This window comes from Cinclus cinclus, chromosome Z, assembly GCF_963662255.1.
Source record: "Cinclus cinclus chromosome Z, bCinCin1.1, whole genome shotgun sequence".
NCBI lineage: Eukaryota > Metazoa > Chordata > Aves > Passeriformes > Cinclidae > Cinclus > Cinclus cinclus.
The window spans coordinates 60,691,757-60,717,929 of NC_085084.1; the positions used below are offsets into that span (position 1 = coordinate 60,691,757).

A 26,173-nucleotide genomic window follows, 5' to 3' on the forward strand; every position below is an offset into this window, starting at 1 on the left:
TCCAGACGCGTGCCCCTTGCCACCGTGGTGTCCGGGCACCGGCGGGGTGCTGTGCAGGTGTGCCCGCGGGGGTGTGTTTGGCCCGGCTGCCTGTACTGCCGCCCTGGGAACCGGTTTGTCGGGGCCAGCGCAGGACACCTCCCTCGGCACACCGGCCTGGGGCCCTCTCCCTCGGCTGGGGAGGAAGAGGAGCCCAGGGCAGCAATGAAGGGGCTGAGCCGCCTGCTCCGCGCCGGGGAGGATGCCGCGCAGGGAGCCGTGGCGGCGAGCCACGAGGGCCGTGAGTCCGCGGGGAGGGAGGCGAGGCCGCCCGGGGCAGCGCGGCCCAGGCGGGTCCCGGGATCCCGCACGGCACCGCGGCTTTCCCCGGGACGGCGCGCCGGGCCCCGTTCGGGCTGCTGGGTCACACCCGAACCCGCTGTCTGCCTCGACCGGAGGGCAAAATGAGCGGTGGGGGTGGGAGAGGACAGCGTCAAACACGAGCTGTTGTAGGTGTAGTAGAGGATATGAGCAAATGTGTGGATGTGGGACTGGGAGCTGGGCTTTGGCATGCGGTGTTCCCAGGGGAGGTTCTGCAAACTGCCCACTGCCCTGCTTTACCTTCCCCTTTGAACTGCTCTGAGAGAGTTGGCTGCTATTAGTCACGTCCCTGGAGCTGAGCATTGCCACCAGCTCCACAGCCAGTCCGGACCCCCATTTTGGGAGGCACACAGGAGGAATCAGAGGATCTTGCGCTTAGAAACACAGCCCAGTGATGGGGTCTCCAGCCTTCAACCTGCGTACCAGTCTGTGAAAGGGCAGACTGCTCTGGTGTGAGCTGCAGCTAATAAAAACATGTGATTTGTGGAAACTAAGTGGTAGTTGCCAAACCCTGCTTCGCCCCAGTCGTGCGATCACAGCGTGACAGCCAGGAGCCACTATCTTGGACTGCGTTTCTTGTTCCCAGGCTGGCAAAGAGGGCAGATAAAGAAAATAACTAATGAAATATCACCATTGGACTCAATATATAGTTTTTCCCATGACTTCTTTGACATGGAAAATTGCTATTTTAGGAAAAAATCCTAATGACTTTAAAAAAATCTCTACATTGCTCTAGTAATTTTATTTCCAATAAAAAAAGAAAACCCAGAGAAAACTTTGAAAATGTTGCTAGATCCTTAAATACATTATTTCAGTTTTAGAAACAATAGAGTAATAGTACTTTAATTGCCATTTGAATCCAAATATTGTTGATTCTAAAAAAAAAAATTACCTCCTTGGACCTTTTCAGCTAATTCAAATGACACGTGGTGTGTCTACATTGTTGTGGTTGTTGACCCCTGAATCACTAAGAAGTATGAAGAGAGAGAGAGATTATTAAAAAACACAGTGCACAGAACAAAAGGTCTTTCTTAGCAGTACATGGCCAATTCATGCCATCTGGACAGGAGAGAAAAGAATATTTTTTGTTAGAACTGCAAAACTGTCCTTGCTGATGCATATACAATAAAGAAACATAATTTTATCTTGTTTTTGAAGGCAGTGTTGAGTAAAGCCTTGGGGGTGTTCCTGGTTGTCCTGAGGTACATTTATCTCTGCATCCTCATGTAAGATACAGCAGTCAGCAAGAATTAATGTGGCCTAATTGTAATTAATTTTAGCTAATTAGTGCTGTGTCATTTTTCCACATTTGCCATAAATATGCCTTGAGCAAGGTATCCTTTGTCCATTGTTTACCTGGGTTTGAAATCAAGTTAGTAGAAAGCTCTGTTGGATACTTCCTAGGGTAATGGCTATGAAAAGTAGGACTGAGGCATTTATTCTTCAAAGATCACTGTTCATAATGATGACTTTGCTGTCAGCCATGCTCCTTGTCACAGATGCCACGAGTGCATTTTTATTTGCAAATGCTTTCTTTCTTTTTTTTTCTCTTCCTCATGCCTGCATGTTGTAATACAAATAACACATATACTGTGATTCCCAGAGAAATTTGGAAGAATGATTCTTACTTGAGGCACTTGAATAATTTCATAGGAAAACTGAAAACACCTTTGCTAGTGTCCAGTTTAATTTCTGATTAATTTTGTACAGTGAAAATGTGATTACTCTCCCAAAGGTTATAGCCATGGGTAACATATAAAATGCAATTAAGTGAACACCATCCTGAATTTAGCTTGCTCTGCAGTCATACTGCCTCAATCTCTGTCCTTATTAGGCCATAATGAACTTAGACATAATGTGGTAGGATGAACTTTGCTGAGAGGGTTCTAAGGAACAGATAATTCCTGTAGATCCTGGTCCAATAGAGCAGTGCCTCCTTGGAGGTATCATTGGACAAGTGGCCTTCAGCCCACAATATTCTAGACAGAAGACATCTAACTAATTATATTTTAAGTGTCACATACTATTGCATTGAAAGTATCTACTAACATTTTTGCAATTGGTGTAACTGCTACATGATTTTCTTCTAAGTGATTAATTAAATGTTGTGATAGAAATGTGAAAAATATTCTGACCTTCAGCTAAACTGGTTATCAGACACTGGAATTTTACTTTTCAGAGTTACTGAATATGCTTTGTAACTACTTGAGCTGGCCAAAGAAATGCTTATTTTTGAATGGAAACATTAAAGGAAAGTCTCAGTTTAGAAGTGGGTTTTGTTTGGTTTGGTTTGTTTTTCCAGTCCTGTCACACTGTTTGGTTACTGCTTTACACATATTGTGTTTCAGTGGTGTGTTTTAAAACAGAACAATTTCCCAAAGAATAGGAAATAAATGCTGTAGTTTGTAGCATTCACTGCTATGCCTATGCAGTAATTTGGGATGCAGTTAGATAGTAAGAGCTTCATAAACAAACTGGCCCTGTGAGTCCAAACTCTGATCATCCATGTTGTGAAAAGTCTCCCTTTAGTTGCACTGAAAAGTTGAAACTAGAAATATCAGCCAGATGTCTCTAAAGGAGAAAAACACAGTCATGAAATTCTTTGATGATGAGAAACAAATGATTCTCATAACATTAAATCAGTACAAATAACAGAAAATATAAACAGTATCATCATGACTTATGTTGGTTATGGCTACTTTTTTAATAATATGGAGTTTTTTTATCGTGTTTTCCCACAGTACTGCCAGATGAGAGAGAATTTCAATATGCTGCTAAAATGAACAATTTGGATACCATGGAAAAGCTGTTTAAAAAGAATGTCAATATAAATGCTGTAGATACTGTGAGTATGAAGTACCTGACAGACCTCTGATGTGATGGTTTCCTGGGGGAATGCCAGCATGCCCCCTCAGCTGCAAGGTGGTGAGGCTGCAGAAGTGCCCTCTAGGACCTGATGAAGAATAATTTCCTATGGCCATTATGGACAATAATATTTGTACAGCACAACTCTCAGGTTTTGCAGTAGTCAGTGTATCACACTGGGAACTAAGGACTTCTCAACTGTGCCCCTGCCCTGGTGTTTACTCAGAGCTCCTTGGTGACTATCAAGTTCTCTGTCTTTCAGAGTGGGATGATTTACTGCACAGACACTTTAAGAATGCATTAATGCTGCTAGCATTACAAATTTCTAGAAAGTACTACTCTTTGGTTTGCATGGAAACTGTGGGAGCAGTCTACATCATTCTCTGGCTCCAGCCTGAGCTCGGAGTTCAGATTTACCTTGGATACACAAAAATGCTTTTCTTATGCTGACTTCAGCACTGGGCCTAAAATGTAAGGATGTATATTTCACAGCAGTTAAATATATTACTGTGTTCTACGTGAGAGGGAGTTCAACAGCAATGAAGCAGTCATATTAATCTGTGAGTTTTGCATAACAGTGTCCTCTCAATGGCTACATATAAATCATCTACTCATGAGTATCCAATTTATGAATTACTTATTCTGGGTTCTGAAAAAATTTGCTTCCCATGCCCACACGTGTTTTCACCCACTGGGGAATTTCGAAGCCAGTATAGTGCATTCCTTGATTTGTTTATGAAACAGACAAGGAGACAAACATTTACTCTGAGCACACTTCTCTTGAATACTGAGGGTATCAATTTCATTATACTCTAAAAGGTCACTTAAAAATAGTTCTTTCTTCCTTCTTGCTTTCCAGAATTCAGGAAGTTAAACTAAATGCATTTTTCAGTCCAGTAGTTTGAAACTTTACTCTGTCATCCTTAAATTAGACCTATAGAATGAGAGTTACTAGCATAGCTGGAGAAGGGTAGTGCTTTGATTGATTGTCCTAGTAGGGATGTAGATTATGCTGGCAAAGCCTTTTGTTTTGTTAATGTTGATCATTCCTGAACTTGTACTCTCAAGCCAAATAAGAAAGTCTGTCAAAAAATGAGCTTTTTTACAGTACCCTTTCTATAGTACAAGAGGCTTTTTCCCTGACATAAATGCACATGATAAATCCCACCTTTTTATTCATTTTGATACATATGGTTATAAATTTAAATTTATACATGAAGAAGTCAGGTGATCTTCAGAGAAGCTAAGAAAACAAATCCAAAATTACTTTTAAAATTAATTGATTAAATCTCTTAGACATCTTTGTATGGAAACTGTCAGTGACTTTTGTTAAACACAGTTATGTCCACTTTAACTGAAAGCAAAACTCTCTCCAATAAAATTGGATTCAATTTAACAACTCTCTTAAATATATACCACTAATTACTTAATGGAAGTCTCCTTCAGAAGCACTGAGCCCATTCACCTCTGTGAAGTTACTCAGTGTTTGCAAGGTGGTAGCTTTCATTTACATAGAAGATGACCCAGTCTGGAAAGGTGACTAGGACTTGAGTGAGGGAGAAATCTTGGCTTGCATTGCAGAGGCTTAGTCAAAAGCATGGAGGATATCAAAAGCAAATCTAACTATGTACACGTAGTCCTCAGCTATTCAAATTACACTGTGCAATAAAATAATAAACAAGGATATTTCTTGTATTGCATGAACCTCCCCTGTGCAGTGTTTGACTGCTAATTCCCATTTCAGCATTTCAGTGAAGGGACAATACTATGTAGACTAACAAAATCCTTCTGTTTTTACAAGAATTACCTGAGATCAATATCTAAATTCTATCCAAGGAAACAAAACAAAATATGTAGATAAAGATCAAGTGTGACTGTTGAAGGAGAAGTATTAAATATTATGTATCTAAACAGAGGTACATTTGATAGCAATCAGAGAATCCCAAAATCCTGACCACCTACACAGGGACAAGAACTGTATTACAGACCTGACAAACAGAGCTTTGCTTATTCCAGCTGAAGCGCACAGCGTTCCATTTTGCTGTTGCGGGAGGCCATGTGTCCGTGGTGGATTTTCTTCTTCATCACAAAGCTAGACTTGACATGGCAGATCAGGTAAGCTGGCTTGCTTGATTTGCTTCACATGTATAAGAAGACCTTCAAGGAACAGTAAAAGTAGGTATCTTTCTTGTGCTTCCGATTGTGCAAAATTAAGAGCTTGCAGTAAAAACTCTGGTTTGTCTTAGAACTGCATATATTTTATATGAAAAACACATTTTTAGAGGAAAAACACATCACCCAAACTATTGGATAACTTGAATACCTGAGTGAGCACAAGGCACCTCCCTTGGCCAAGTCACAGTGTTTGCCTAACAAATCCGAGGATATGATTTACCTTGTGTGCTGCAAGAGCACGCTGCTAACTCACATTCAACCTGGTGTGCTCCAGGAGCCCCAGGTCTTCCTCTGCCAAACTGCTTTCCAGGAAGTTGTCCCCAGCCAGTACTGCTGCCTGGGTGCACTCCTCCTCAAGGGCAGGACTTTGCATTTCCTCCTGTTGAATTTTATGTTCTTGCCAGGCCATTTCTCCAGCCTGTCAAGGTTTCCCTGGATGGCAGTACACCAATATGGTCTATCAACCATTCCTCCCAGTTTAATATCATCTGTAAGTTTGCTGCAGGTGCATTCTGCCCATCATTCAGGTCATTAATGCAGATGTTAAATACCATTCCCAGGATGGATGCCTAGTGGGCATTGCTTGTGACTGGCCTCCAGCTGTTCATAGATTGGAAGGTTTGTTGGGGCAGACTTTCGGGCCACAGCAACAAATTTTGTTGAAGCCCAGATTTATTTTATTGCCTTCATACAGGGTACATATTCCATATTGCCCTCCACTGTTTTCCATTGCAATTTCTGCAAATATGGGAAAGACTGATAAACTGGAGTGAGTCCCATGCAGAGCCTCTAGAATGATTAGAAATGCAGCACATGGTATATGAGGAGGTGTCCTAATATCCACCCTAAACCTCCCCTTACACAACTCCATGCCATTTCCTCTGGTCCTGCCAGGTCCATGTCTGCCCATCCCCTTCCCCTCACAAGGAAGTTGTAACTTCAGTGAGGTCTCCCCTCAGTCTTCTCCAGGCTGAACAGAACGAGTGATCTCCTTTCCTTTTCATATGGTTTCCCCTCCAGGTCCTTCACCATCTTTGTGTTCCTCCTTTGGACACTCTCTAATAGCTTTAGATACTTATGTTGTTGCAGCTAAAACTGCCCCCAGCACTCAAGGTGAGGCTGCAAAAGCACAGCATAGAGATAGTCCTTTTGCTTTTAAGATGTTAAAAAGAGGGCTATTTTTGTCCTATAAGAGAAAAGGTGTTTAGAGAATTTGAGAGGTGAGAACACTAGAAAGAGGCCTAAATGGAAAATAATTGTGATTCATAGAAATATAATCATTGCACGTTATCACGTGGAATGTCATCCACTGCACCCAGGACTATCTACTATCTACATGGTTTCTGGAGAGAGAAAATAATTTCCAGGTAGGCCTTAATCCCTCTGTCTTAAAATGGGAAGAGAACTTCTCAAGAGATGCCAGATCTTCTGTCAAGAAGAGGTCAAACATTTATCTTAGTCTTACTCTAGGTCTTACTGCATTTAGCTTAAGTGAGCTAAGTGAGATGAATCCCACCCACACTGTGGAGTGTTCATTTTGCTTTTCTGAAAGCCTGCAGATTGGTACCTACTAATACACTGAATCAATCAAAAAATTTTAAGAAATTTGGACTGAGGTATTTTGGTGGTAATTTTTGCCTTTTTCATTTTATTTGAAGCATGGCCTGACAGTGATTCATCTTGCAGCTTGGACTGGAAATCTGGATATAATGCGAAAATTAGTTAAAGCAGGTGCTGATCAAAAGGCTAAGAATGAGGTTCGTAGATGCCAAATCTTTACCAACCCTAAACACGTTTATGTTGGAAAAAAATCAAACATTCTTACAGATCGATTTACGATTTTTCAGGAAGGAATGAATGTACTGCATTTTGCAGCTCAGAGCAACAGCATTAAAATAGTTGATTATTTCTTGCAAGATCTTCATCTGAATGACTTGAACAAACGTGATGGGGTACAGTGCATTTCTCTTTATTTATTTGATGTCATGAGGCTTTTGTTTTGGGGGAAACAATCTTGACTTGGGGAATTCAAATGAATTTTAATTAATTGACAGCTACATAGACATTTAACTACTGACTTGGATATTGAGAAGCAGGTAAAAGAAACGGCCAGACAAGCCCTTAGAGGCAACACCTTTCCTCCGTCTTTGCCTGTTTCAGTTGGGCTGCAGACACCCTTTGATGTCTTTGCTTTTGCTACATGTGATGCTCAGTCATGGGAAGGCAATGGGAGGCAGAGGAGACTGGGCTCAGTCCCCAGTGGTTTCCTCTTTTTCTGCTCTTTGCTTCTTACTATTTTCCTCTGCTCCAGAAAGCTTCTTACACCCTGTGGGTGTACCTTCCCCTGTGTCTTCTCCTGTGCATCTTCTTGTGTCTCCTCCTGTGTCTCCCCTTGTGCATCCTCCCCACAGCAGTGCCCAGCTATTCTAAATACATTTTCACAGAGGCATCATTTGGTTCTATGTTGGATTAAGTGTTGGCACATTGTGAGACAGTGTGGTCCACTGTGGACACTCACAGCTGGGAATGTCTGTGAGCAGCACAGGGCAGCCTCTGACATGGCCATGTTTCATCAAAGTAGAGCATGGAACTATGTGTAGCCATCCTACAGAGGTGCACTGACTCTCTAACAGTGTCTCGTCCTCATCAGGTTTTCTGTGTTTTTATTTTTAATTTCTGCAGTGTTGGGATCTTGTTTTGAAATGCTATGTAGCTAAGTCAGATATTTTATCTTTACGTGAGGAAAACTTATTTATGGGAAATAACACCTAAAGAACAAATATCCCATTTTTTTTCTGAGTTTCTTGAATTTTTTTGACCTAAGTGTGCAAAATTCTGAATGCCTTTTCCAAATGACAAGTCTGACTAGACAGAGTTAATTTATCAGAACACACCTTTGAAGGTTTAGGCCTTAGGAAAGGAAAGGTGAGGAAGCACCTTCTCAACCACCTGTTGAGGCTACATTCTCTACTAGGTGTGTTAATTTTTTTTCTCAACATTTCTATAGGCACTATCAGGCATGATATGAAGCCATTTTACCTAGCTGGTTATATGCCTTACTAACACTGGTGTAGTTTTGTGTCAAGACAACTTTCTGCATCTGAGTTTGTAAATGGTTTGAAAAGCTTTGTTAGTTTCAATACCACCAAAATCCCCCTCAATGTACAGTGCTAAATTCAGGCCTCCTGGATGAAACTTCTGAGATATGCCAGTTCTGGTCTCTGTTTCCAGAATTTGGATCAAACAAATTAACCCATGGAAATAAATATTGCTATTTCTTGGCTGCCTGTTTTGAATATTGTCAGATTTTTAATGACACAGTTCTTTTGATAAATATTTTCATACTGAGAAAAAGTAGGATTAAAAGATTTTGAGTGCATTTTCCACTTATTTTTTTACCATTTCTAAACAGTTTCTATATATTTTATTCAGGATATGCAAATGTATAATCTGTTTGTATACACTAAGAATATTTTTTTATTACTGCTCTTCTATGTATCTACTATTGTGTTAATCTCCTTAGTGAGATGATATTTTAATGTAGGGTACACATATACACATGCATGCTGTATATCTAGTAACTAGAAGTAAAGTATTTCTACTTTCTGTAACACTATGTTTCTATCCACAATTTTTTTTCTAGAAGGGTAAAAGGCCATTTCTTCTGGCCTCTGAAAAAGGCCATGTTGACATGATAAAAAATTTGATTTCTCTGAAGCTATTTACGTCTGAAAAAGATGAGGTAAATGTTTATTTTCCACAAGAGTACAATTACAAATGTGCTTATGAAACATTATTTTGTTTCACTGTGTTTATTATACAATCAAATATCTGATTGTGCTGCATATATGTTACAGTGATATACAGGACCAATAAATATAAAGGATGATTTTTTAGTGATAAAGGGAAGGCATTGGAATTATTGCCAGGAGACTCTTCCATGGAAATTCATAATTTGTACAAAGCAAGACTAGCATATGTTTTCTGTTGAGAGAAGTGGGGAAGCCTGTTGATAATGGTGTCAGTCTCTGTTCTGGAAGATCATGTTTCCCACTGTTCAACCCTCTTCGTGTGTGTGTCATGGTGTGACCAATTTTTCGAAGGTGTTTAAAAGTTTCAGGATGCAAATAAACACCTGTAAATTCTTTTTTCAGCAGTACCTTAACATTTCAATCTTATTGAGCTTGTTTTGACACTGTATTTTAAGGTGTCTTAGTAATGTTAAAAGTCTGCTCTTAAATTTATTTTTCCTTACTTGACTATTTCTGGAATGAGCAAGTTAATATTTCTCTGCATCTGAGGCATTCTAAGGACAAATGCATTAAAAATTGTGAAATTGTCAGATACTGCATTTACAGAACCACATTTCAAGAAGTGATGTTGGTTTTCCTGGTATTCTGGTAATAGTTTAAAAGCTGCAGTGCCACCTAGAGCTCTGCTGTGCTAAGCAGTTTATTAGCAGAGGTTGAAAGATAGTGTTGTCCCAGACATCTAGCAAGTTAAAGGTGTCAACAGCACCAGGAGGTAAATGCTGAGGTCCTGCAAAATTAGGTAAAAAGTCAGGACAGAAACTAATTTCCAGGATCACCAAACTAAATCACACTGTAACTATCAATGGTAAAAAGGATTTCCACATCTTCCCACTCAATGCTGTGAATGATAAACTGCTCTGAACTCTCATTTTTTCTGAGAGTTAGAACTCTTCTAATTTTTTTTAGCCATTTTTATACTATTTTGTATCAAAACCTGCTGCTCTACCTGAAGTTGTTCTTTGCTTTTATTTGCTTAGTGGTTTTTTTTTTGTTTTGTTTTGTTTTTGGTTTTGGTTTTGTTTCTGTTTTGTGTTTCTTAATTTCCTGGAAAGAAATTGGACTGACCATGATAGAGATCAAAGATTGTAATGTTGATATCAAAACCGTAACAAATTTCTATGCACTGACCTAGGCTTTTTTACTCTTTAAATCAGTGGTCTCAGTATAGTACCCACCCTTGTGGGAACCAGTACCTGAATTTTTCCTCTGATTCATTTGTTAGGAGCTAGAATTTCAGAACTCTTTGCTGGTGTACACTGAAGTTTTCAGACAACCAACTGGATCAGCAGCATTAGTCTAAATCTTGTCACATGCTGTGTGTAGCTGCCTCCCTCTCCTTGTATGTAAGAGAGACTTGTATGTAAAAGACCAAAGGGTTTGTGTTGGTTTTAGTTAATGTCTTTATTCTGGGTTTTAAAATATATTATTTGATATTTTAATTTCAAGGAGGGAAACACAGCATTGCATTTAGCAGCCAAAAATGGTCACAGTGGAGTTGTAGAAGTCCTGCTTGAACAGTGGGAAGAAATAAATGACCTCAATCAGGTAAGTATACTAAACTATTGAAAAAAATAAAGTTAGAGGTTTGAAAAATTTTCTAAAAAAAAAATCAAACTTCAAAGGAAGAGATGTGACACTGAGGAGACGTTGTGTTTCCTTGTTCCTTGTCTAATAATTTAACCTCCAGTAACTCCTTCAGCATCTTCCTCTATCCTCTATCCTTACACACATCCTCCCTGGCATTTGGCAAGTCCTTGCATAACTACTGGCAGAAGAGAACAGAGGAAAGCCTTAACCTCCCTTGCTTTCTGTCATCCAGCATTTTTAGCCATGCAATCCCATTCCTTTCAATGTCTCACCTTTAAGCAGTTCTGGTGCTTTTCAGGCTATTCACTGAGCCAGTTTGACTTGCATACCAAGCACATACCATCACAACAGAGGGGGTCTCAGATTTGTACCTTGTCCTTCTGAACTCAGTGGCACAAAACTGGCTGCAGACACTGCCTACCCAATTTGCTTTCCTGGGTTAGTGCTGGTAAGCTCAGCTAGCTTATTCATCAACTGTGTATTAACTGGGAAGGTTGTATCCCTAAGTTAATGCACTCTTGAGCTTCATTTTAAGGCTTAAACAAAGAGTGGAGGAAGGAAATGCTCACTAACTGCTCATCTCAGTGTTCTTGCTTTGCAAAGGGTTTGTGTCTCTTCTGTTTCTTCTAGAGGGCAGCTGCAACAACCTGGGCAAGGTCATTTCCTTTGCTGTGGGCTGGCATGCCCACTGTGGGAACCTGCCATGTGGCTGATGGTTTATTCTGCTGGGCAGTAGGCAAAATTAGTAACTCCAACCCAAGGCCCTCCTCTTCCTTTTTCAGTGGCAGACTGATGAGCTAAGAAGTTCCCTCTCATCCAACTTGTCTGCTATTTTCAGCTGTGCCTGCTGTGTGGCACACAATCCTTTTTGAAGTGTGGAGCCATCAAGTTTCCAGGGCTCATCTAAGAATGTTGCTTCTGCACACAAAACCTGTGCTGCCTGTGCCCCTGTCTTGGCATGGCAAATGATGTGACCTTCCCATCCAGCTGGAGATGTTGTGATCTGGGTATGAACAGATCTCTCTTCCCATTGCATAAGCAATGTACTAAAATGTATTAAGTTTCCCAGAATAGTGCCAGGATTTTAAGCAAAGAAAAAATATGAGTTACTGATTCCTTTGTGATTGTTGAAACACCAGAGTAAGTTCCATTAAACCTTTGTGTACTTCACATGTTGAGAAGCAGGAATTAGACCATTGAATAACTGATGTATCCCTTTTTATAGAATTGCTATGGAGACATAAAGACTCCTTCAGTGTGAAAAGATGTGAAATAAGTATGAAACAGGATTATTTCTGCTGAAAGTTTTCCTTCTAGCTAGCACTTGGGGCTGTGAATTTGTCAGAAATCCATGGCATTGTACTCAACAGAAATTGGAATAACTGTATGTATTAGCATACTAGTGGTGTTGCCTGGTATTGAATGGCAACAATTGCTGTCCACCAAAAAGAGCATGATTAATACTAATGAAATAATTTTCTGCATTGTAAACCTTGCTATACATTTGTCCAGATAAAGGTCATCTGTCTAATTGCAGGTGAGTAGCCATGTCATTCAAGAGTTGGATGAGCCTACTGTAAGTGTTTTTTGTCTCAGTATTGTAGCCACATGCCTTATATTGGAACAAACATTTTGTCTCTTGGTCTAGAACGGAGAAACTCCATTTTACTTGTCTGTTGAAGGAGGTAATGAAAAATGTGCTGAACTCTTACTGGAGGCAGGGAGTGACATCAATGTTTTAACTCAGGTATGTACATAGTATCCCTTCTCATGGGACATACTAGACTGTGGAAAGGACCTTACTTAAAAAGGGTATTTTCTCTGCTTTTTTTTATGAAACGGGGGAAAAATAGAATCGGGAATGTAGAGAGTATAACAGGATAAAAACAATGTAGAAGAAAAATAGCATTAGCTTTATTTGATGGAGTACTGTGGTGGAGCTTTTAATTTCCTGTATGCCCACTAGTACAACATATGACTAGAAAATGTAACCAACTACGATAACCGAAAATCATCCTTTTTGGCAGTGTATGTGACTGATTGAATGACAAACTGCTTCTCTACATCTGATTCCTGAACTGCAGTCCAAATCACATCTGCTGAGTGGCCTTGGCTAGCCGGCTGCAAGAAGTTTTTGACTCCAGCAGAATGAGAACTTCTTTGTTTAAGCAGAATTATTTTGTAAAAATTAATTTAAAAATTTTATTTTCTATTCACTTATTTATATTTATTTTTCTATCAATTTATTAACTATTCTATGGATTTCATGGTTAATGTGACTGTATTTGCTTGATAATTCTAACAGACTAACAAACAGAGTAAGAGACATCTTGCCATTGTTTTTGTCCATGGCACAGTATAGATGATGATGCTGATCTGTCTTTTAAGAGAAATTGGATGGGGCTATAGGATACTGGTGTTCTTCAGTATGTTTGTTATGATATAGCAAAAATGAACTTTTACTTCACTGTTGACAAAACCATGCTAACTTCTGATCTGCGTCATTTTGTATCATTTTGTCAAAATGTTTTATTGGTGGAGGGGATAAAAATTTAAATGCAAGATTATCCTATATTTATAACTCTCTTTAATACTGATTTTTTTCAGCAATAAAAATGTAAGTCTTTCTGTCTATCAAATCTCTTTCAGAACAATAGCAGTGCTTTGCAGGCTGCAATTCAGAATGGACATATATCCTTGGTTAATTTTCTTCTTGATAAGAATATTGACCTGGTTACTAAACCTGAGGTGAGTGTTTATCAGAATAACTCTTCTGCTGCTGCTCAACCTGTCCTGCTCTCCCATGGGAATTCAGAGAACTGAATGAGATTGAGTAGCTCCTTGAATTTTTTCCTAGACACATTATTACTTGGTTTCTAGATGCTGGTTAGCAACACAGACACACCAACAGATGCGAGGTCGTGTTGCCAACCCAGTGAGTGCCTGAGCAGGCTGGTGCAGTACACAGCAGACAAGCCGGGGCTAAGCCAAGGCCCAGGTACTTGAACTTAGCAGTAGTAATGCTATGGAAAGAGTCAGCATGATTTTGAATAAAGATAAGTATAATGTAGATAAACATTTCAGTGTTTTCACCCTCTGCAGGTAAATGCACCCTCAGTGCCTTCAAAATCTGCATGCCAACATTATTTTCAATTTAAAAAGGAAGAGGTATTTATATTATCCAAATTCTTTCTCTGTTTAGATATTATACATATTTGAGATTTTCTATGAATAGGAAATTATTTTTTGCTTCTACAATACAGGATGAAAATAGAATCTGGACCTCATGACTTATGCCATGATCACTGGCCTCTTGCAGAAACCTATCAAAGAATAACAATTTATGATGTGCTTGAAATAATTTAAAGGTCAGGCAGTGGTGCTGCTTGTTCTCATTAGCTTTCTGTAGCATAAGCAACTAAAAATTGTAACCTACATTTTGCAAACCTTTCCATCACAATGTTGGATAAGAGCTTGCTTTATTTTTCTGTAGACCTGAAGAAATGTCTATGTTTTATAAAGACACTGAACTGGTGCCTGGCACCATGAATGGTACAGGCATGGAGCTATTCTTTAGCTGTATTTCAGAAGAAACTCATCAGTCACAGATTCAACATACAAAGTGATTTTACCAACCTAGTGTGGATTTTGACTAGTGTTGCATCTGTGCCCTGGGTATAGTAACAAATAATCACTCAAATAAAACCTCTGTCTTACTAGCTGTAATTTGTCATATTTTATAAATACGACAGCAAGTCACTTTAGTATGAAAAGCATTTCCAGCAGCAACATGTGACAAGGGTTTGTTTCTGGAAAGTAGATTTCAACATCAGTTTACCAAAATACAGAACGAGGCTGTCTCCAGGCTATTCAAGAAAGGGCAAAGCCACTACTCTGAGGGAGCAGGAGTATTACCCTAATCCCTCTGTTGTCAGGATATCAGCACATCCCAGGTAGGAACACTTAAGAGGAGTGCCTTGCTGCACTTCTAAGTGGTGGCACACTGTTGCACAACCCATGCACTCAGCACTTCCTCAGCTGTATTTGTTTACCTGCTTCTGTGGGTGTTGCAGGAGCAGGCTACCACCTCTGGTGTAACTCCACACATGCAGGTGTGTTTTCTACAGTCTTGAACCTCTGCTAGAGCCTGTCACCTTTACAAGAGGTGGGCTTCAATAAGGACCTCTTTCTTGTTTGCATGAGCTTATAATAATGTACCCAAGTATAACAATTTATTATTTTCCCTCCACAGCAGAAGAATTCCCCTCTCCATTTAGCCATTATCAGTAATAATCTACTGGTAGTAAAAAGCCTTTTGGATGCCAATCACGACATAAACTCCTTAAATCACGTAAGAAAAGCTGGGATTTTATCCTTTACTTGTAAAGGGGAGATTCTGTGGGTTTTGCTTGAATCTTCTTTTCCTTATGAGCTCAGGGTACAGAAAAATAGGAAGGAAGAGGCAGTTCCCTCCTAATCTTTTTGTGTGTGTACTTATGTATTAGTCACTGGTACATGCTGTGCTAATATTGCTTGAGCAAGAAAAGGATACAGCACAATGCTGTACACTCAGAAAATGGTCAAGTAATGTATTGTTCAAGTGTTATGGTTCATGTGTAATAAATGACAGAAAAGTCTCATTGGTATTGGCATCAGAGGGAAACCCAGTGCAGAATGTTATTTGGCTAGAAAGAAGTTAATTTTTCCTTAAAGAAACCCACCGCGTGCAGTGTTTTAGATCACTGACCAAGGCACTGCTTGTAAGACAGTGCTGTTAAAGCTGTTACTGTACAACAATCCTTGCACAGCATCAAGGCCTCTGTTTCACACACTGTGACCCCATGTTTAGTGACTGGGGTGCTCAGGGAGCTGGGAGGGGGCAGAGCTGAGCAGAGCTGAGCAGCACAGCAACACTGAATGACAAGGTCACAGGTCTTTGTGATACAATCAGTGTGTGTGCTCAGCCACTAACTGAAGGCATGGTGGTTTGAGCCCATCCACTGAGCAGTCTTCTTTGCCTTAACCAGGATTCTTTCACCCTGCTTGTTGTCAGCAGTCTTTGGAGGCCAGGTTAGTTGTTGGCCAGTTCACTGTAGATCATATCCACCACTGACATGTACCATACTTACTTTGGTGCTGTCATGCTTGATCCCTCTTTTGCTGTACAAAACCTCCTATAATTGTTGATGTCCATTTCTGCTTTCGCTCTGTTGTGTATCACTTTGTATTGCTTTGCCTGGTAGAGTGATGATAAAAGCACTGTGCCTAATCTGGTGGTTTTGCCACTTACAATGCCACGCTCTGTGTACTCAGGTGACCATCTCATGGAGAAAATCCACAATTGCACCTTTTCCTTTCCCTCCTTGGAGAGGTGCTTTGTTGAATGCATGGAATGAATAGCATTTACCCCTTCTTCTCCCTAGGACAGGTCTCTCCCACCTTCTTGTAACACTGCTCAGTTCCTTGAATATTCTCTTGTAATCACACTGTCCATACTAGTGTGTGTTGTGAGCACAGTTTTGGTTATTGTGAGTAACAATTAACAACTAATTGGGAGTGCCACACAGGGATTCCTGGAGGCAGTCAATTCTCAGGTGGCATCATGTGTGGAAGGACTTGGAGAAGTGCCTGAGGTTCTTACTGCCTCCAATGGTTTGGGATTTCATGCCTTGGCAGGAATGTAGTCCCAAGTAATTAATACACCATCTGAAGGAGGGGAGCCTTGCCCACCCTGATGAAACACAGGGATTTCCAATGCTGTGTAGGGTCTGGCTCTTGCCTACTGAGCTCCCATCCAGTGCCCTCAAAAGAGAATGAGGGTTTCCTGACCAATGAGCACACAAAAGGACACTGAGAAGCTCTGAAGCCACCATATGGACAGTGAAGACTCACTTAATTGGAGGAGTCATACCTTTGTTTAACCAGAGACACAGTCCTCAAATATAATAATTGTGCCTGATCAAGGCACAATTATTATATTTGAGGACTGTGTCTCTGGTTAAACAAAGGTAGCACATCACAGGGAGATGTTGATTTGGTTATAAAGAAAAACAGCTCTTGCTGAGGAGCAAAAGGGGGAAGGTTCAAAAGAGGCAGCCTGGCCTGTAGCATGACAGATAAGAGAAAAGACAAGAATGACAACAGTGGCAAAACTACCTGAATGACCTCTTAGGTAAGCAGCAAGTATTCATCTGTCACCAAGGCAAACACACTGCTACCTGACTGCTCCAGTGTTGGGAAGGTAGGGGAGCCCAGCTGCTGGGGTCCACCTCTAGGGACTAAGGGATTGACAAAGGGATCCTAACAAAAGCAGCCACTCATAAGTCTCTAGAGATGGCTCTTACTGAGTATGAATCTAAGTGTGTCCACAAAGAAGATACTGAAAACCAGCAAGGCAAGTATACTACCACAGAAGGTAGGGAGCAGTGGTAGAGGTGAACTGTGGTGACCTGGCTAGCAATTAGGCCTCCAAAAATCTCAGTGACATCCAGTGCTCATGGTCCATATGACATAATACTGTACAGAACTCACATACAGGAGCCCCTGACCATGACAGACTCCAGTGGTCCAACCATATACAGACTGGCCTGCCATCTGCGGCACTTCAAGGAGAATCTCTCTTCCCCCTCGCCATCAGCCCTACATCTCAGCTGTGGAAGGACTGTCCCAGCAGGCCTGTCAAGTCCCATTTGGGGCACTGTGGCTCCCTGCTGGGGAAATGCAGCCTGGTCTTCCTCATTGCATGTAGAGGTGCACCCCACGATAGAAAGAAGGATAAGTCTTTGAGAATTCTGTGGTTCTCCCCTTCCCATTGTTCATTTTATTGCTAGAAATTAATTTATACACATTTTTGTGGAAGACAGAGGCTGTCATTTGTGGCTGGAGTTAAGTATAATGATAAGACTTTCTGGTCACATACAATAGATATTTCTGTAGATTTCTTCAACAATCTTTTAGAAATATTTTTCACTTTATCTCTAGCTTACCTGAAGCTGCCTGCAGTAGGTACTTATGTATCCCTAAATTTCTGCAGGAAAGAAAGTAGGGTATATGAATAAAAAAATAAATTCATTTATGGGAATAAAAAAGTAAGGTAAATACATGAGATTGTGTGATCATACTGTAAGCTGTAAAATTAACTGATGAGACTTTTAATGTGGAACCCTGAGACTAATGTTACTTAGTGTGCAAACCTTTAATTAAGATCTAAAGGCCAAAGAAGTTTTCTAAACAGACTTACAGAATGTAAACTTGCAACATCAGAGAAGCACAGGCACAAAACATTCAGCTTAGGAGGATAATGTGTCCCTAGAAACATACTAAGGAACATTCCGATATATGCAGGGCTTCCATGATTACTCCATTATTTGCTGCTGTATTTTATGCACAGATATATGGATTTTCTTACTCTAATTTCTGTAAAAGAATAAATAAATAAATACATATTTGGGTATATGTAGCTATGTAGATATTATACAATGCTCTTTTCAGACTCAAAGATTTCCTTGAAGCTGAATGCCACTTTAGCTGTATTTCTTGTTTGGCCTGGTTTAATAGTTTAGTTTTGAGGTTTTTAGTATGTGTGTTGTTTAAGGTTCACTGAACGCATTATGGAGCAGGTAGACATCTGCAATGTATCATCACTTTGTGGCAGGGATGACTAAAAAGCTCTGCTGTGGATGTGGTATAATATAGTGTTGCAAACTGGATATCCAGTTAGGTAGACATCTGCAATGTATCATCACTTTGTGGCAGGGATGACTAAAAAGCTCTGCTGTGGATGTGGTATAATATAGTGTTGCAAACTGGATATCCAGTTGTCTTGGCATGAAATTCTGCAGGGAAAAGGTTACTTGAGAAGATAATATGGATGTGGGTTGCCAGACACATTAAGGCCTCTGTCCAAAGCACCTTGCTTTAAGAGGGAAGAGAGAGAGCAAGCTTGTTTGTTTACTGTACATTAGAGGGGCATAACAGCAACTCTCTCCTGAGCCAGCTGGAACTTCTGCCTGGTTTTCCTGCAGAGATCCTATATGCTGTCTTGTCTGCCTGAAGCAATGCTAGCAGATCACTCAAAAGTTAAATGATTGCCCTCTGTTCAGTATTTTCTCACCAAGGTCGCCTCTTGTTGTGAATTTATTTTAGATTCAGCCTGTGAGCGTGCTGCTTCTAGGCATAAGTTTGACTTAATGCATTTATTTGGTGTCTTTAATTGAAGAGGCAGGAAACCCCTCTACATCTGGCAGCTGATCTTGGCAATGTGGAGTTGGTGGAAGTGCTGCTTAAGTCAGGCTGCAATCTCAAGATCACGGATAAGGTAAATTGCATTCCTCACACACGTAAGGATTACATGATTTTTTGTTTTATAAACTTCCTTACAGAGGTGCATAAAGCACATGTTGCCAGTTTTGTTTGCTAAGTAAAGCTAACTACAAAGGAAGTCTTCTTTTAGTATTACTATACCTGCAGCTTGAAGAGATCTGAAATGGTTTGGGTGAAGAGCTGTAAAGCTGTCGTACTCCATGGTCTGAAGGATAAACACTGCTTCCAGGGACGTTTCAGGGGAAAAAGGTCTAGGTTTGCAGAGGGGAAAATGGCCTGAGGCTGCTTGCACTGTGCACCTGCAGGCAGGCTCATTGCCAGGAGAGATGCAGCTTCACCAGGTGCAGTGATGGAGAGTTCACTCTTTGGCACTCCAGGTCATCTGAGAATCATGATGACATTTCAGATCCATTCAGGTGGATACTTAAACCCTGAGATAATGTTCTGCCTGGAAAGATAGAGACAAAATGGCAGTGGCTGGAAGAAGTACCAAGCAAAGTCGCTGGGGAAGTGCTTCTGAAAGGACAGAGAACCAAACCAAATGTTTACAAATTTGGCTAAATTACTGCAAGATTGAATGTCCCCTTTTACACTGTTACCACTTTTCTTGATATTCTGTAGGAGTGAGTTGATGGATTTCATGTTTATTTTGAGCAAAAACTCACCCTTTCAAAAGTAACTTTCCTGTGCAAAACTGCTGATGAGAAATGAAGCTCTGTGGATTAGGATTGTCATGTTTTGCCCTAGCCTGATATGAGTGGGGCTCCGAGTGTGGGTTGCATGGTTGGTATGTTTTGGGATGCTGAACTAAGATTCTGCATTGTAGTTAAGCCTTTCCATTTAGCATCATCTACACTTGCCAAAGGGCTGCAGTTCTTAAAGGGATCAACCCAGAATGAAATCTTGTCCACTTTAAACAGCACCTCAGACACTGGGAAATTTTTTCAACTTATTTGTACTCTACAGACAGTCACAAAAAATTATTTCATGCCTATCACCTTAAGCACCTGCAAGTCTTTGTGCGAGGCAGTGCCCTGTTATTATGGCAACACTGATAGAGCTCAGGACTTGTTATGAAAATTTGGTTCTGAGCCAGTACAAATTCTGGTACAAGTCACCTTTCTGCATTGATTTTATTTCTTGGAGTATCTTTTTCCTTGCCTATTTGCTGGATGACCCCTAAGACCATGCTGGGAACATATGCAAGTACAGTGCTCTTTAAACTGAATTGGTGCTGAGATGCCAAAAATGTTACTGTCCTTGCTGAATAGTAGACAGGAAGAAGGGGAGCCTGCTTTGATTGCACAGTATTTTTCTGGCCTCCCTGCCCTGGCATCAGGAATACTCAGTCTCCAGAGAATGCATCTGCTTCTGTCAGAGGTCAGGAAATGCACTCCTGGGAGCTCTTCCTTCACTCATCTGCAAATAAAACTGTCTTTGGTTGTGAGTGACAGCATGTGCAAGACTGCTATGTTACATGTGCATGCAGAGGGCCAGCAGTGTCTGCACTAGCATAGAGGTACAGAAATATCCCCGTTATCCAGTGTCTCTCTCTCCCTCTGTGAAATGCAGAGCACCTCTCCAGAGGTGAACCTGAAGAGCGCTTGTGGTCTCTGGACTCTTCACATATAAAATATGCCTATGCCTAAAAGATTTAATGAAATGTATGTTCCTTCCAATGTGATACTCTTCTAAAACCAAGTTAATTAGAAAGATCTTGATCAGAGCCAGAAGCTAGAACTCAAAAGGTGTATATTAGGGAACTTTATACTATCTGGAGAGTTGAAATATGTTATAATTTAATTAATGAGCCTACTAATTAAGGGATTGGCTTTTTTAGATCTAATTTTCTAGAAATGCCTAGCACTTGTTAAGTGGACAACACCCTAAATATTTAAATCCAAGGCAGCTGCACTCAGTGCAGATCTGCCGAAAACAGACCATTGCAGAGAGATCCCTTTAGAACCACTATGATGTCTGTGAATCAAAGTGCTGATAGGAGAGATGGGTTCAGGTAGACTGAGCAAACCTCTGCAGCTGGAAATTTTAATAGCTTTTAGTAACTGTGACTCCTTCTATACCCATGAAACATGATCCTATAGTTGTGTTCCTTTCAGCTGTAATGAGAAAGTAATTTTCTTTTCATTCTCTGAGCCAACTTTTCCTACCATGTAAAACAAGGCACAGGTTTGCCCTTTAAGTTGGAGATTTCCAACTTTGCAAGCCTATCCATCTGAAATGCCAGTTTAACCATAGCATGGGAATGGACTGTAGTTGTGGTAGTTTGAACATGGATGCAGTGTCTGGAGCATGAAAACTGGTATGAAGTATGCAGCAGTCCGAGTGCTGAGGTTTCTGAAAGCAGCTGTACCTCACCAGAATTTTTTTACCCGGGAGTTTAATGTGGGAGGAAACCGACCACCTCTGGGCTGAGGAAAAACATCTTATGCAAAGCATAGAACTTTGATTGTAGCTACCCAAAAGCCATAAAATTGTAGTAAATATCTTTTCCTGAAAAAAAAAAAAAACCAAACCAAAAACGGGAAAAAGGGATGGGGCTCTGTAAGCAGTCCCTGTATTTCTTCTGTGATCTTCTGTGACACACTTACCCAAGATAATGTTCTGATTCACTGTCTCTGCTTTCAGCATGGAAAAACTGCACTAGCCACAGCATCAAGGAGCCATCATGCCCTCATTGTAGATATGATCATTAAAGCAGAAAGGTATTTTGCCATGAAACAGGTAAGATGGTATTTCGTTAAACACAAGATACCTAAGGGAAAAGCCAATTCTGATTTTGAAGTACCTTTTGGCTGAGGTGGTTTCTTTTGGCAGGCAGCAAGACTGGCCTTGATGAACTAAAGTTAGCATTGGGAATGGGAAAGTCTAGCCCACCAGGTTTTATTCCTGACTGGCTGTAAAACTGTAAGCAGAGCTTACCATTTTCCTGCCTTGTGCTCTACACATAAAAGGATGGAGATTCTAAGCCAAATCCAAACTGTGCCATCAGCATTGTTGCTGGGATAACATGGATCCATGTTGATTCCTGGATCCTTTGATATAGTAAAATCTGAGGTTGAAAAATAACTGAGTGAAGAAGTCTGTGACTCCTTTGCTAGCAGGAGCACAACTTCTTCAACAGGAGCTCCCTCTTCTGTTCCTTGTGTGTTAATTCTAAAATTAAATCAATGAGATGGAAAAGAACTTTGCAACAAGTGTGAAGGACATGGCTTAAGTGATCTGAATTTCTCACCTTCTTTCCCTAGTTGTTACTTAAATGTACAGTTGCATAGTGGTGGGCTTCTCTAAAGGGCTATAAGTAACTACCTTATCAGTTTGTGACTTCCTTTTCACTCCTGCTTCCTGCTGAGTTAGCTTAGTGTATAAGCATACTGAACCTGTCCCAGAGCAGGTACAGGAATTACCAGTTTTACCACTCCACTCCTGCCCTCAGTGGCCAGATACATGACACTTAATGTTACAGGGCTGGTAAACCACAGATCTAGATTAATTATTGCAAAAAATGCCTCCATGAACACTCTGTATTGTGCATTTGATTTGTACTAGTTCAGCTGGAATTGTCAGGTATGTTATTGTTTCTTTTGGCTTAAAGAGGAATTAGAAGTAGTCTGTTGCCACAGAAGCCATGACAAGTCTGAAAGCAGCAAGCTCATAATGTTTTCAACCTCTTGATATTGTTCATTGAATTTTCTGAAAAGTGTTAAGCAGATGCTTTTCTGCAGAAGCACCAGAGATGTTGGGAAATACAAACATAAATGTTTATATCCTGTTGCCTGAAGCTGAGAGTGAAGCCATTGAAACAAATCTTACGGCTATGGTATATGATATGGCTATTGAGGTGGTGTTACCAGACAGGGAACTATAGCATTTTGAACCATTATTTTAAAGACTGTCCTTTTGTTACCTTCAGCTGACTTACCATTTGTGACAAAGCATTAGTTACAAAAGGAAATGTCACGTAGCTGAGAGAAAGGACACATGACTAAAGTGTCAGTGTCATTTCTCTGTTTGCCGTTTTTTCTATTTATCACTTCCACCCAACACTTCCCTATTATTGTCCAGGCTGGGTTAAATGAATTTGAGGGCACCTGTTACTATCCCACCTTGCCATTGCCTCACAACACACTTAGCAGCAAAGAAAAGCTGTGCTGCTGAAAAAGGGTTTCTTTTGTTTGCTTGAGTGTTTTTGTTGTTTTTTTCTTTTTTTTGGGGGGGGGAGGGGGGGGTTTGTGTGTGTTAAACATGACAAGTAAAGGATCTAACTGGAAGAGACCCTGAAGGTGTCCTGTAGAATGTCTTAAACTTTACCTTGCATGTGTTAGGAAGCATGAAATAAAGACTGCATCAGATGAATGGAATCAAACATACATGCCCATGCTTAGTTACTGAACTGTGACTTTTCTTCTCTTTAAGTCTCTCAAAAGGTTAGGAAATAACCCTACTTTATTTTTCTGAATTTAATTTGGAATGAAGCACTTTATGCTTAGCATTTTTAAAATGTGGCCTACTGTCATCTTCTTTTTTGTTTAGTATCTGCTTTGTCATCTTCTATCAAATTAGTAAAGAAATTCTTTCCCTTTGAAAATTTGAAACAGGACTAGTACATAAACCTAATGAAATACAAAAATTGCTTACCTACCTAGGAATGTTCTTGGACACAGCTTAGCTAGCACTGAAATCACTGACTGACATGGTTTTTGCCAAGGTGCCCAAACAAGAGGTAACCCCATCATTCCTATTTCTGGTGAGCAATATATACAGTAGCAACATCACTTTTAATCTGGAGGATAAAATTCATGTGATCTTGGTTTCTATGATTTTACTTATGCAGGAATGAAGCTAGATCCATGTTCAACATATATGTGCACATTGGTGTTTAGACACTTTGCTGAATGGGAGTCCCCATGATAAACCTAATGCCAGCAAAGGATCTGGAAGCCCCCACTTCAGCCAAATGAAGCTGACAGGGCAGAGGCAGGAACAGGTTGAGCAGACACTGTGCCCATGGTGCCTACCCTCTCCCTAGGGAGAGATTAGTGTTTTGAGAAGCAAGAGAAAAGGATAAGAACTGTGCCTGAAACCCAGATAGGTTCTAAACAGGACATACAGAGCCAAGCAGCATAGCAGTGCTGGCGCAACAGTTACTTTGCTTTTGTGTATCAAGCACCAGAGAAAGTAGCTTATTTTGCAATTAACTTACCAATACATAGCCACAGACACTGGAACTCTTTGTTTCAGTTCTGTTTCTATGAGCCATACACAGTTCCTTTACAGGCATTGAGCAAATCATCTGTCAGCAGCTGTATCAGAACAGGACACTCACTGCTCACTGAACAAAGTTTGCCAGCTCTGTTACAAAATTTACCATCTACTTTATTTTTCAGACACATCTAGCCCATAGTGGTAATGGGTCAGACTTCAGCGTGTCCTTCAAACAAGATCACAGTACACAGACCAAGCAAATCCGTTCCTCCCTTTGGAATCTAGCATACAACCAGTTAAAACCCTGTGAATGGAAAAAACTGGCTGTATTCTGGAAGTTCAGTGACGAACAAATTAAAGCTATTGAAGAACAGTGGACAGGTAACAGTATCTCAATGGCCAGAAACAAATATATAGGATAAAAAAAACCTACGTGGCAGTGTCACTTTTTAAACTAGGTGAGTATCCCATAGTGGAGAGGTACAAGTCTTGTCCCTGGTTCCTGGGAAGCAGTGCTGCAGCAGTACAGCACACTTTTGCTCTCCCTCTTGGCCTGAAGGAACCTTCTTTGGAGATCAAAACTAGAAGCCATGAGCATCACAGAAGAGTCTTGGGGGTCATGCTGCAAGTGAGCATCTGAGAAATCTCATGACACAGAGTGATTTTGCTTATGCTCTGTCTGCACAGCTGCCATGAAACAGGAGTTTTTGGTTTCAGGCCTTTCAAGTGCTGGTAAAACAGTACTTCTACAGAACATACTGTACTTGTTACTACTACTCCAAGATATATTTCTGCAGCCTGGGGAAAAATTAAAGGAAAAATTAACGTTAAGACTTAGGTGGTTTTTTATGTCTTAACAGTAGTGTTAGGATAAAACAAGGTTTTAAATCTTTTTAGAACTTTTAAAAAAGCTTTCATAAGGTTTAGTCTTCATTTTTTTGCTAGATGAGAAAGGTAGTAAGAGGAAGTAAGTAAATTTAAAATCTCTTGGGAAGTGCAAAAGCACAAAATACACTGTTTCCAGGAGATTGAACAAGTACTTTGTGTATTGCATAGGGAAAAAAAGTTACAAGGAACACGGAAACAGAATGTTGCTCATCTGGTTACATGGTACATTGCTGGCTCATCAGAATCCTGTTAAACATCTATATGAAGATCTGGTGGAAGTAGGACTTCAGCCTTTAGCTGGTAAGGTGACACAGAGCACATTATAGTGTCCTCTGTGAGACTGCAGTGCCATGTTGAGGTCCCTGCTGGTGCTGGGAAGCTGTGGTCAGGGCAGGGATGGAGGACACTTTCTTCTTTTCTGGCACTGCCCTTCCTGAGGGGTGAGACTGCTTGAGAAAAAGCATTTTATGTCAGACTTCAGGTTTCTAAAAGAAGACATGTGCCAACTTTGCTTCCCTTGTCTGTTCTGTACCCATGGTTAAATTGTGACTGGCCACCCTTCAGTTAGCCTGACCTTGTGCAAAGTAGAGCACACCAATCACGTGTTTTCTCTTTACAGAAAAAATCAGAGCTCCAATTTGCATTGGCATGGACTCCAGGAAATGTGTCATTTCATGAGTTCATCAACAAAACTTGGCATACATGATGGAGTTACATGCCAGATGGAAAGTGGCTTTTAAATATCTTTTTGGGAAACAAAACACCTATTTTGAAATTCTACAACTTTTTCCACCCTAGAAGAACTTGCCCTCCTGAAATGGTTATTTTTTCTCAAATGCTTGCTATATAGAAATGACAAAAATTTAAGAGCAAATGGTTCACTGGCAGTTTTTAACTGCTAAACAAGACTCACTACTTACAATTTCTACACCTGACCTTAC

General features: G+C 40.4%; 1 protein-coding gene across 1 annotated transcript; it reads left to right on the forward strand.

The window, feature by feature from the left end:
* Positions 1-204: 204 nt before the first annotated feature.
* On the forward strand, positions 205-25,910 carry ANKDD1B (ankyrin repeat and death domain containing 1B). Its single transcript, XM_062513385.1, has 15 exons — positions 205-280; positions 3,102-3,205; positions 5,242-5,340; positions 7,059-7,157; positions 7,248-7,352; positions 9,044-9,142; positions 10,659-10,757; positions 12,448-12,546; positions 13,449-13,547; positions 15,052-15,150; positions 19,018-19,116; positions 21,768-21,863; positions 24,527-24,725; positions 25,401-25,532; positions 25,852-25,910. The coding sequence occupies exons 1-15, from the start codon at positions 205-207 to the stop codon at positions 25,908-25,910; spliced, it is 1,563 nt and encodes a 520-aa protein (XP_062369369.1).
* Positions 25,911-26,173: the final 263 nt, after the last annotated feature.